We start from the raw sequence: 12,234 nt of genomic DNA, 5'->3' as shown, positions 1-12,234 counted from the left end.
ACCACCCAGGGATCCCCCTCAGGATATTTTAAACTGTGATTGCATTGTTCTACGTTTCTAAATAAGTTGCCTGGTTACAACCAATTCTGTGCTATTCAATACCTCACACAGCTAGTGCAAGGAACTGGGTTTATTCTCTTCTGTGAGGTGTGTTAAGACTGTTAATTTTTAAAATTTTTCACAGCACCGTTTTGAGAAAAACTTCCTAGTCAACGGTGATTGGAAAGAATTTCAGGTTTTTAAAAAAGTTTATGTAAGCAAAAGGAATAAGTAAAAGGTGAATCCCTGCCAGCTGGATGCAGAGAGATCAGCTGTTTGGTCAGGTCTGTTCTCAGGAAGAAGGTTCAAGTTCATGGGAAGGAAGTACACATGCATGTGGTGCAGGCTTCTTGTTAGCTTGTAAGTTGTCAGAGGTGTTGATGGATGGCTTTGTGTCCCCTAGAAGCTGGCTAACACTGCAGCATGAACCCACAGGATAAATCCCATGTCACATTCACTTTTTCTATTTCAGCCCTTCATGGCTACCGACCTACCAATTGGAGACATGCTCCCCACCAGCTCAGGCAAACTGAGAACTCTCAGTGGAAAAACATGGGTTCTATTGGTGATGGCTGAAAGTGCACTTTGCCCCTAGACTCTGAACTTAGCACACAGTTACATTCAATAAAGCTTTCCTGAGTGCATATAGATTTAAGCTTTTGCTCTGCACTTGAATGTGGCATTTTAGAAATCCAAGGCAAGTTGGACTCCACTGATCCCAAACATTTACTTAGTCCTGGACATCCCCTGGGGATTTTGTCTAAACAAGGACACAAGGTTTAAGGTGTAACTGAATTTTTAAATAAACTGAAACACCTTATGGGTGTTTGGGCAACATGTGGCAAAGCCTTGGGGAGGAATCTGCCAATGGAAAGGGCACATGGTGAGATATATAGGAGGGATATCAGGTAAACCTTGGGCCAACCCCACATGTGTGTGTGAAACTAGTTATCTAGGGGTCAGGGAGAGAGCAGGTGTGGCTTAGGAAGGGGGTTTGGAGGTGGCACTTTGAGGGAGGTGCAAGTCATCCAACACTTACACAGATGGATGGATGCAGACGGGAAATCTACCTCCACAGCTGCGTGGAAAGCATCAACCAACAGAACAATGGTACATCCACACAATGGGATCAACACATCCAATAGAAATCATTGGTAAACTATATTTCACAACAGGAAAATACATTTACAGCACATTTGATACTATAGTAGTATAAAGTTATACTTTATAACTAACACAGCATCATTCTATTTTTATAAACATACATAGTATCATTCTATTTGTTTTTCTATCAACACTTTAACAAAACTGTTCAAATGGTCAATTTCTGTGGTCGATAGGCTGGATGGCTTTTAGTGTTTCCCTTTCTGCTCATTTGATCATCTATTGTTCCTATTTTTTAAATCTTAAATCTTTTTTTTTAAATTTTTATTTATTTATGATAGTCACAGAGAGAGAGAGAGAGAGAGAGGCAGAGACACAGGCACAGGGAGAAGCAGGCTCCATGCACCGGGAGCCCGACGTGGGACTCGATCCCGGGTCTCCAGGATCGCGCCCTGGGCCAAAGGCAGGCGCCAAACCGCTGCGCCACCCAGGGATCCCATATTGTTCCTATTTTTTAAAATGACTATCACTTCTAACATGATAAAAAGTTAGTTTAAAATATAGTGGCTGTGTTGTGGCACAAAATCAGACTCCTGATGAACAAACAGGAGTGAAAGAGAAATGAAACAAAGTAGAAGCAGCAAGGGAGAAGGAGGGAAGGAGGGATGGAGGGAATGAGAGAAGGACGGAAGGAGGGACGGTGGGAGGGAGGAGTCTGGTGCAGAAGAATGGGGCTTGTCTGGACTCAAGAATTGAGTCTGGAAAGGCCAGGACTGAGTCACTAGCTGCAGGTGGCCTGCTCTCCTTGTCCAATCATCCCTTCACCTTTGCTCCTGTCGCAAGAATTTCTCTAGTCTTAGATAGCCCCACAGACTTTCTTCCATCAGGTGTGTTTCCTCAAGTCTTGACTTCTCAGAGTGAGCAACAAACACCTCCCAGAGTGAGGCATGTGACATCACAGGCATGTCTGACATGCCAGACATTTACCTGGCAGCCCATCGTAGCAAAGGCTATTTTTGAATTAAATACACATGGCACTGTGAGAGTGAAGAATGTGCCTGCCAAGTGTGTTTCTAAGATTAAATACAAGACTTTAAAGACCATTCGAGTTTGGCACCAGCAGCTTTAGGCTCAGCTGCCCCCCTCCCATGGGTGTCGGGCAGCCTTTCTCAGGAGGGATGCCTCAGTGCAAAGTCGAGTAAGTCTCTGAGATGGGGCCGCTCCCCGGCCCTTGTGGTTGGGCAGCTGGGGGGGTGGGGGGGCTGGCATCCAGAAGAGGGGGTACTGGCAACAGGTCCAGCATAGATTTAGTGCCAGGTTTCCCCAGGGCTCGCTGGAGGGCATAGTCCATAATCCCACAAGGTCTTGGCTCTTCCACCTTCTCTTTAAAATTTCTTTAAACTTGGAGATTAAGGCAGGGAATCCAGGCATCAAGGGGCACAGCTTGTGATCCACACATGTGACAGACTTTGACTTTGCAAAGTGTTTCACTTCTGCTCACAAGAACTCTGTGCTTAGGGGGACTGATTGGGCCAAGGCTGAGCACCTCAATTCTTGGGCCACAGTAACTTAGTTGGTTGTTTTTTTTTTTTTTTTTTTTTTAAGATTTTCTTTATTTATTCATGAGAAACACAGAGAGAGAGAAAGGCAAAGACACAGGCAGAGGGAGAAGCAGGCTCCCTGTGGGAATCTGATGTGGGATCCAATCCCAGGACCCTGGGATCACACCCTGAGCCGAAGGCAGATGCTCAACCACTGAGCCACCCAGGCATCCTGGTTGGTGATGTCTTGACACATATTTATAGAGCCTGGCTAGGTTGCTGGTTAAGAGTCTGAGCGGGACATGCACTCCAGGGTCAGCCTGTCCCAGAAGGGTGATATAGTCAGCATCGATTCCAATGATTTGTCCTCATGGTATCTGTTGGGGTGGGGGTGGTCTTCTTTATAATTTAAATACTGAATTACAATCTTTGGGCTGCCTCTATGTTTTTGCACATTATAGCTATGAGGGCTTTAAGATTGCAGAAAGTGGCCATGCTGTAGTGGAAAAAATGACCACGCTGTGTGGTAAGATAGCTGATCTCAACTATGAAATAATTTTGTCCATTTTAATGAGATTTGGCATTGTGTTAGCATAACCAGGGGGCCGTTCTGGGAATGTGGAATGCATCGAAATATTTTGCATTGACATTAAAGACAAGCCATCTACAGATGGGCTTCTCAGACACAAATTACTCTTGTAGGGCCAGGCAGACTCATCTGAATTTCTTAGGTCATTCCTAGTCACAGTTACTGATAGTCTCAGAAAATCCATTGAAGAGCAGAACTCTCTCTGCCTATACTCACAGAAAATCACTCCATTAAATGATAACTTAGGCAGCTTCTAGCCCTGCCACCGCGTAAGGGGTTTTGAGGTAATGATGATGATTTCATACACTTTCCAATTCTTTGGGATGTGTCTAGTTGCTTCCTTTATTTTAAGTATATTAGTAAATTGTTAGGAAATGTGGATTTTTTTTCTTTTTTGAAATGTGGATCTTGAATTTAAGATTTTGGTGGAGTAACTGGTTCTGGTGTAGTATTTTTCCTCCTTCCTTTTTCCCTGAATACAATTATCTTTTGAGTTCCTTTATGATTTTGACAAAGGTTGGAAAATGGCTCTGGAATTCATGCCAAATGGAAGACACAGAAGTAATCAGACTTGGTGTGCAAGAAATCAAGTCCCCAGCTCTCATGATGAACACACAATTTTAAATTTGATGGTATCCAAGGCAGAATTTGTTGTGACAAATTTCTTTATTCCGTGGTGTATAAGCCAACAAAGCATGTGGACTGGAATCTGTAAATTAGTTTATTATGTAGGGGTCTCCTTTCTTCTTTTTGTCAGGTTACCTCTCAGAAAGCTCATGAATTACTAAAGTATATTCTTACTTAAATATTCCAATTAGTGAGTGCTATAGAAGTCTGGTAAAATTCATCTGCACTACATTTATTGTAAGAATAGCAGTTCAGTTTCTCTAGTGAAATATTATTCAATGGGCTCCATTCTCAATCAATTGGTTATATTTAGGTGACTGCCTGACCATTTTGGCAACAATTTTACTTAATCAAATTAATTCCAAACCCAAAAGATTGCCATGGAACCATCCTACATTTTTTTTATTAGAGAATAAAATGGAAAAAAATCTGTTTAAATCTGTACTAATTAAAAAGGAGGCCCACCTGGCAAAATGGTTAATTAAAGTCAGGGGTCCTGTTCAAATACTGTCATAGCACCAGCCAAAGAATCTATTTAAGTTGCATTCTTATTAAAACTAATTATCTAAAAAAAAGCCCTTTTTAAGGGGGTCTTTATTCAAAACCTTCTCTGACTTTATTCAGAGGGAGGGCCCGTGGTTCATAAATAAATGACACTGCATGTAGGAAACCACAGTGTTCTTGAAGAATCTTGTTCTGTCTGAAACCAAGTCTAATATTTTGTCCCCATCCCACATACTCATCTGCAATTTGACCTTGACACTCTTCTCATTGAGAGATGAGCTCTATGTCCTCTCTCCTTGAATCCCGGTGGGCTGTGACTATTCCAACAGATGAAGTGGGGGAGTGACACTGTGTGACTATTGAGGATAAGTCATAAAAGGTCCTGCAGCTTCCAGCTTGTTAATGAAGACACATGCCCTTGGAGCCCTGAGTCATCATATAAGAAGTCTGACTACTCTGAGGCTGCTTTGCTGTGAGAAAACCCAGGTGACCAGGACAGCCTGGGTGTGATGCTTCGGTCAGCACTCCCTGTGATGGAGTCATCCCAGCCCAGGTGAGTTCAAGCCTTCTGATCCATCCACTGAGTCATAACGAATCTTATAGTCTCCTCAGCTGAGGCTCCAGGCACCAAAGGGCAGAGACAAGCCATTCCCACTGTGTCCTGTCCAAATTCCTAACCCACAGAATCTGTGAGCAGAATCAAATGGCTATTTCATGTTGCTCAGTTTTGTTACATAGCAACAGATACCATAACACTATTCTCTATGATCTTTTATTTGTAAGAAAAATCTGGACTCAGACCATGTATATAGGATATACCTCAAAGACTCCGGGAGAAGCCCAAAGGAAATAAGGTTTTTTTCTTAAGATTTTATTTATTTATTCACGAGAGACACACAGAGAGAGGCAGAGACATAGGCAGAGGGAGAAGCAGGCTCCCTGAGGGGCGCCTGATGTGGAACTCGATCCCAGGACTCCGGGATCACGACCTGAGCCAAAGGCAGATGCTCAACCACTGAGACACACAAGTTCCTCTGGAAATAAGTTTTAAATACATCTATCCTACCTTGCAAGAACTTGGTTTCATTATTTATCTGGAATTATAATTAACAACAACATCCACCACTGACTGGTTACCTCTTTTGTTTCTTAAAGGCACTATTACTTTATATGTGATCCCTAATAATACCAGAAATACAGAGAAGTTGGTAATTTGTTCAAAGACCATGGGAAGTACATGGAAGAGCTGGGATTCTGCTTTCCAGAAGGGAGAAAGGTGAGAGGCAAATAGCCTATGCCATTTTGAGTCTGCCTCCCTTAAAGGAATGTTCCAATGTTCCAAGCTTCTACTTACATCTCATTGGCCAAAACCCACCATATGGCCAACCCTATTCTCATGGAAATCTGGGAAATATGTTTATTTTACATTGGGAAGCCTGTTAACCCTCAAAAATACTCAGGATAAGAAAACAGGCAACTTCTAGTGTTTGCCTCAGAGACAAAAAAAAGCAAACATGACACATCAAAAAGGCAACATCCAAATGACAACAAACATCAGGTTGGGACCGTCTGCCAGAGGATCTAATCTGAGCAGGTTGCTGACTGACCAACTGCACTGTGTCCCTTCTACTTACGTTGAACCCAGGGGGTGTCCCACCCCACAGCTTTTGCTTTTCCTGGATGGCCCTTCTGGGGTAATTCAGGCAGGACAGGAGAACAATGTGTTCTGGATGGACATCCCAGACTCTAAACAATGTATTTGTATACCGCCATATACTGCTCTATTGGAGCATCACAGATTACCTCAAAACTTAGCAATTTATGGTCCTTTAACAGGTGGTTGGATAAATAATTTGCATTCCATCCAAGCAATGGAATTATTCAGCACTAAAAAGAAATTCCCTATCAAGCTATGAGAAGACATGGTGGAAACCAGTGCACATCTCTCAGTGAAAGCAGCAATCTGAAATCATGCTGTATGATTCCAACTATATGACATTCTGGAAAAGAAAAAACAATGGAGACCATGAAAATATCAGTGGTTGCTGAGGGTTGTGGGGAGGGACGGATGAATGGGCAGAGCACATAGGAGCTTTAGAGCCATGAAACTACTCTGTATGACACTATAATGGTGGATACTTACCATTCATTATACATTTGCCCAAACCCACAGAATGTTTAACACCAAGAGAGAACTCTAAACTATGGACTTCGGGTGACAATGAGGTGTCATTGTAGGTTCATCCATTGTAACAAATATGCCACTCTGGTGGGGGTGTCAATCACAGAAGAGGTTATGTACAAATGGGGATGGGGGTTACATGGGATAATGTCAGTACTTTCCCCTCAATTTTGCTGTGAACCTAAACCTGCTCTAAAAAAATATTCTATTAAAAACACTTAATGGCTTAAAACAACAATAAACTATTACCTCGGTGCTTGGGAGTCAGAAGTTAGGAGCAGCTTAGTTGTGGGACTCTGGCTCAAAGTCTCTCAAAAGTTTGTAGTCAAGATGTCTGCTGGGGGGATCCCTGGGTGGCGCAGAGGTTTGGCGCCTGCCTTTGGCCCAGGGCGCGATCCTGGAGACCCGGGATCGAATCCCACATCAGGCTCCCGGTGCATGGAGCCTGCTTCTCCCTCTGCCTATGTCTCTGCCTCTCTCTCTCTCTCTCTCTCTCTCTCTCTCTCTCTCTCTCTCTGTGTGTGTGTGTGTGTGTGTGACTATCATAAATAAATAAATAAATAAATAAAAATTAAAAAAAAAAAAGATGTCTGCTGGGGCCACATCATCTGAAGCCTTGACTGGGGTTGGAGGATTTACGTCCAAGGTGGCTCCCTCACATGACTGGCAAATTGCTAATGGCTGGTACAGGGCAGCCTGGCTGACCTTACAACATGGCAGCAAATGATCCAGGAGGGTACAAGTTAGAGTTGTAATATCTTTCATGATTTAGCTTTGGAAGTCACACACGGTCATTTCCACAATATCCTGTTGGCTACATAGGTCAGCCCTACTCTGTTTGGGTGGGGAACCACATAAAGGCATGAATACCAAGGGGCAAGAATCATGGGGCCATCTTGGGAGCTGGCTACCACGTGGCTTTTCTGATGAACAGTTCATTATACTAAAGACTCTGAATAAAGAATTTCATCCCCCTGTAAAGAAAGTTTTATATTTGAAAGTAAAATGAAATTTAGGAATAATACTTACAAAACTAGGCTGGGCCATTTGTACCTCTAAGGGAGTTGGAATGGCAGGTTTGGCAATATGCAGATAGTGGTAAGAACCAGGAAGAATGCCTCCTACAGGAAATGGAAAGTTTTCCACATTTTAATTTACTTGTTAATGAAGTGGTAATGGAGTTGATATATATTGTGCTATATTTCTATATAGCACATAAGACATAGACAAAGAGATGCTTACCATGGTGTATGCTACCCAAACTATCCCAAGTACAAGTATTAGCAAGAAACTTTGTGAGATTGATTTTATTAAACAAAATCAATGTAAATGTGCCATTGTTACCCCATAATATAGCCAGCAATGCTCCAGAAGATGTGCCAAGCTAATCTTGTGTATCCTATGATTTCCCATAACCCCTGGCATTCTAATCTATGCCTGTCAAAGCCAGACCAAGACCTATAGAGGCTTTAAATGTTGCAGTGATAATCCCATTCCCTGTCACTCTTTCATTATGTAACCAAAACATTAAAGTGGGTATTATTAAGGAAAATCAACAAAGTTCTTATTCAACAATTTAGATAATTATCATTATGAAATTCTTAGTATTTCAAGCTTGTCCCATAGAATGAGCTTGATCTAGCTCTGCTCTTTGACTCCCATTCCTTCTCTTCTTTTCCCATGGTCATTACCTTTCCTAAGTTCTCAACCCAAAATGAGAAGCAGAGCAGGATCTATCAGAGTCCATTTAGTTAGGTAGGAAATGTGTAATGTAGGAATTGTGACTCCTTAGTTCATGCTCTGTTTACTGGATAGGGCCCATGGATACCTTAAGGGGTCCATGGATGGCTTTAAAGATTGGCCCATCAACCTCCTGGAAATGAACTTACAATTTTGTAAATATGTGCATTTTTGTGATAGAAAATGCACAACATTCAAAGACACTACTTTCAAAGATATCTCTCATCCGCCAAACACAAAAAAATCCTACATTACTCGTACAGTGATCTCCTTATATTCACAACCATTACAGCTGTGAATGGTTTAGTTTATCCATCTAGGTAAGAAGCCAAGGCCTAGGACATTTGGAAGGGTCTCCTTATCTCCAAGTTTATAGTGAGAACAAAAGTTTAGCATGGTGTTGGGCATTGTCTCACTAACCAGTTGTGAGTGACCTTTGGGTAAGTTACTGATTATTCCTAGTCTCTCTTCATGTACCTGTAAAATGGGGACCACAGTTATGATGTGGTCCATAATACATGCTCAAAATACAAAGGACCATGATAAAATGCCAGGTCCATAGTAAATCCTTAAAAATGAGACTGAGCCCTCCTCTGTCTCTGTGCAAACCCACTGAGAGACAGAGAAGCCTCCTTACCAAGCCTAAGAGAAACATGGGAGGTTGCTCTGAGCGCTGATCCAGATCCAATGAGTGGCTTCATCAAAGGAAAGAAGGTGACCTAATACACACCTTGGATCTTGGCTCCCTTGTACATGGGGATGAGTCGGTCAAGATCAGCTGGTGGTTCAGTCACAGGCTCAAGGGTTGGATCAAAGAGACTGAGCATAGCTGCTGCCAGCTGGAAGCCAATTTCTTTGGAGCTGAAGCTGCTATGAGTCCATTCATTTGAGTAATATTTATTGGAGAATTTGGTGAGGGAACCAGCAGCTCTGATGGCTACATCGTTGGTGTGGAAGTTGGTATCAATCACAAGTCGGCCATCATAGACAAGACATGCATCATTGAGCGCTTTAAATGTTTCATAATCTACATTCTTCTCACAGAAGCTGAAGAACATCTACAAAGCAAACATTCACGTTATTACTCAGTTATCACACTTCATTTTACATTCTCAAGAGTATGAATAGTCTCCAGAGCACCTTATTACTGGGGGCATACAAAAAAACGAAAACAAAAAAATAACAATGCTTAATCTACTAAAATGTCATAATGATGGTAGTGGTAGTGGTGGTGGTGGTGGTGTGTGTGTGTGAAAAGAGTGAGAGAGACAGAGGGAGAGAGACTGTCTTTGGTATGAAGAACAAATTAAGATACCTAGTATCACCTTTTTTTGTAATCACTCAATTTGGATATCCACTGGAGAGAAGAATGCCAAGTGATGGAGTATCTCTCAGAAAAGTAATTTTTTTTCCCTGTAAGGAGATTTACATCCATAGAGACAGGCTTTCCCTTAATTTGCCTACACTTTAAATAGTTCTATCTCAGCCTCTATTTTCCTCTTCCTGTGTCCAACACTTAGGTCTCTCCAGGTACCTTCTTGGAGTCACCACAACCAGTCTTGAGTCATCAGATTGCCTTGTTTCTGCTCCCCATTTAAAAAAAAAAGATTTTATGTATTTATTTGAGAGTGGGAGAGACTGAGAGAGAGAGAGCACGAGCAGGGCAGAGGGAAAGTGACAAGCAGACTCCCGGTTGAGCAAGGAGCCCAACAGGGTCTCAATTCCAGGATTCTGGATCATGACCTAGGCTGAAGGCATTTGCTTGACCAACTGAGTCACCCAGGCACTCCTTGTTCCTGCCCTTTTAAATCCAGAAATCCTATCCCTGAAGGATACCTCAGTAAGGAGGAGAGTCCCATCAGCCTCAGTATCTCCCAGCTCTGGGCTCCTACCTTGTTCCTTCCTGCTCTGGCATGGAAATTAGTCATTCAGTAAATATCTCAGCTGGAGCATCTGGTGGGCACCCAGGAGGCACTACCACTGGGCAGAAGGAAGCAAGGTGTTGATGTGAGTTCAAAATACCAACTCAAGAGTTCTGCTTCTGGTATAATGGTATAATCCTCTCAGACTAATCCTTTCACTGATAAAACCATAAACTCTGGTTGAAGTACAAAAACAATTATCTGAGAATTCCAAAGAGCATTTAAAAGGAGATAAATGGTGGAGGACAGTAGAAATTTGGAACAATAACCAGAATGAAGGTAATTTCTCTTATTTTGGTGGAAAGAGAATAGATTGTAGTCAGTTTATTCACTAGCAGAAGAATAAAGATGGTAGAGGAAAGAGTCAGTGAACCTGAAGTTAGCATCAATAGAGATTACTCAATGTGAAAAACAGAGAGAGAAGAAACAAAGAGAGTGAAGCAAATGAATAGGGCCTTACAGACTCATGAGAGAAAAAGAAAAAGTTTAACAGATATATAACTAGAGTCCCAGGAAGAGAAGAGAGAAGAATGAGGCAAAAAATAATGGCCAAGATTTTGTCAAAATGTAGTGAAAGTTAAGTGTATGGATTCAGAAGTTGAGTGAAGAACTTTGAATAAGATAAATTCAAGAAAAACTATGCTTTAAGACAAAATAAATATGGAACCCACAGCATAAACTGCTGAAAACTGAACATAAAGAGAAAACCTTGAAAGCACCCAGGGGAACATGACACATTAAATACAGGGAAACAATGGCTTGAATGATGACAGATTTTTTAAAAATCAGAACTCATGAATGTCGGAAGACCATGGAAAAAAAATCTTCAAAGTGCTGAAACGAAAAAAAAAACAACCTGTCAGGCCATGGCTTTATATCCAGCAGAAAAATCCTTTAAGAACAAAGGTAAAATAAAGTTATTTTCAGGTAGAGGAAAATTAGAGAACAATTACCAGCAGACCTGCAACTGTATGTGCTATAGAAAGTTGTTCAGGTTGGGGCAGCCCAGAGGGTTCAGCGGCTTAGCGCTACCTTCAGCCCAGGGTGTGATCCTGGAGACCCAGGATGGAGTCCCACGTCAAGATCCCTGCATGGAGCCTGCTTCTCCCTCTGCCTGTGTCTCTGCCTCTCTCTCTCTCTCTCTCTCTCTCTCTCTCTCTCTCTCTGTGTGTCTCTCATGAATAAATAAATAAAATCTTTTTTTAAAAAAGAAAGTTGATCAGGGTGAAAGGAAATTATATCAGATGGAAATCTGGATCTTCAGAAATGAAGGCAGAACAATAAAATAGGAAAATATGTGGGTAAATACAGAAGTATATTTTTCTTCTTAAGTTCTTTAGAGTATTTATGACTATTTAAAACAAAAGTTATACTTTTGTTGGTTTTTCAATGTGTATAGATACATGACAAATATAACAGAAAAGGATGTCCAGAAAGTGGGGAGAAGGGAGCTGTATGGTTGCAAGGTTTTTATATTTTATGTGAAATGATACAACATCAACACTAACTAGAATGTAAAAGATTACTGATGTATATTATAATCCATAGGAAACTGCTAAAAAAGAAAATAAGATATACACCAAAACCCAATTGAAATGGAATACTAAAAAATAATTCTAACTTTTAAAAAGCAGGCAAAGGGGACTAGAAAACAAAAAACAGAGGACACAAACAGTAAACCAATAACAAAATGGTAGACCTAAATCTAGCCATATAAATAATTACATTAAACACTTGTGGCCTGGGAACCCTGGGTCGTGCAGCAGTTTAGCGCCTGCCTTTGGCCCAGGGCGCGATCCTGGAGACCCGGGATCGAATCCCACGTCGGGCTCCCGGTGCATGGAGCCTGCTTCTCCCTCTGCCTGTGTCTCTGCCTCTCTCTCTCTCTCTGTGACTATCATAAATAAATAAAAATAAAAAAAAACACTTGTGGCCTAAACAATTAAAATGCAGAAAGAATAAAAGAGCATGTGGTAGGTAGGTTTC

The 12,234-nt window shown here is 41.6% G+C and overlaps 1 protein-coding gene across 1 annotated transcript in view; it reads right to left on the bottom strand.

The window, feature by feature from the left end:
* CFAP61 (cilia and flagella associated protein 61) overlaps positions 1-12,234 on the bottom strand; it is a 277,336-nt gene that overhangs the window by 54,976 nt on the left and 210,126 nt on the right. Inside the window, exons 23-24 of the mRNA XM_055306706.1 lie at positions 9,057-9,384; positions 7,616-7,707 (exon numbers count right to left, since the gene is read on the bottom strand). Coding sequence (XP_055162681.1) covers positions 7,616-7,707; positions 9,057-9,384 — 420 coding nt within the window. The remainder of the gene's footprint in view (positions 1-7,615; positions 7,708-9,056; positions 9,385-12,234) is intronic.

This window comes from Nyctereutes procyonoides, unplaced genomic scaffold, assembly GCF_905146905.1.
Source record: "Nyctereutes procyonoides isolate TBG_1078 unplaced genomic scaffold, NYPRO_anot_genome, whole genome shotgun sequence".
In the NCBI taxonomy this organism is placed as follows: Eukaryota; Metazoa; Chordata; class Mammalia; order Carnivora; family Canidae; genus Nyctereutes; species Nyctereutes procyonoides.
The sequence above is the reverse complement of the archived record's forward strand: the minus strand, read 5'-3'. Positions and strand labels throughout refer to the sequence as shown.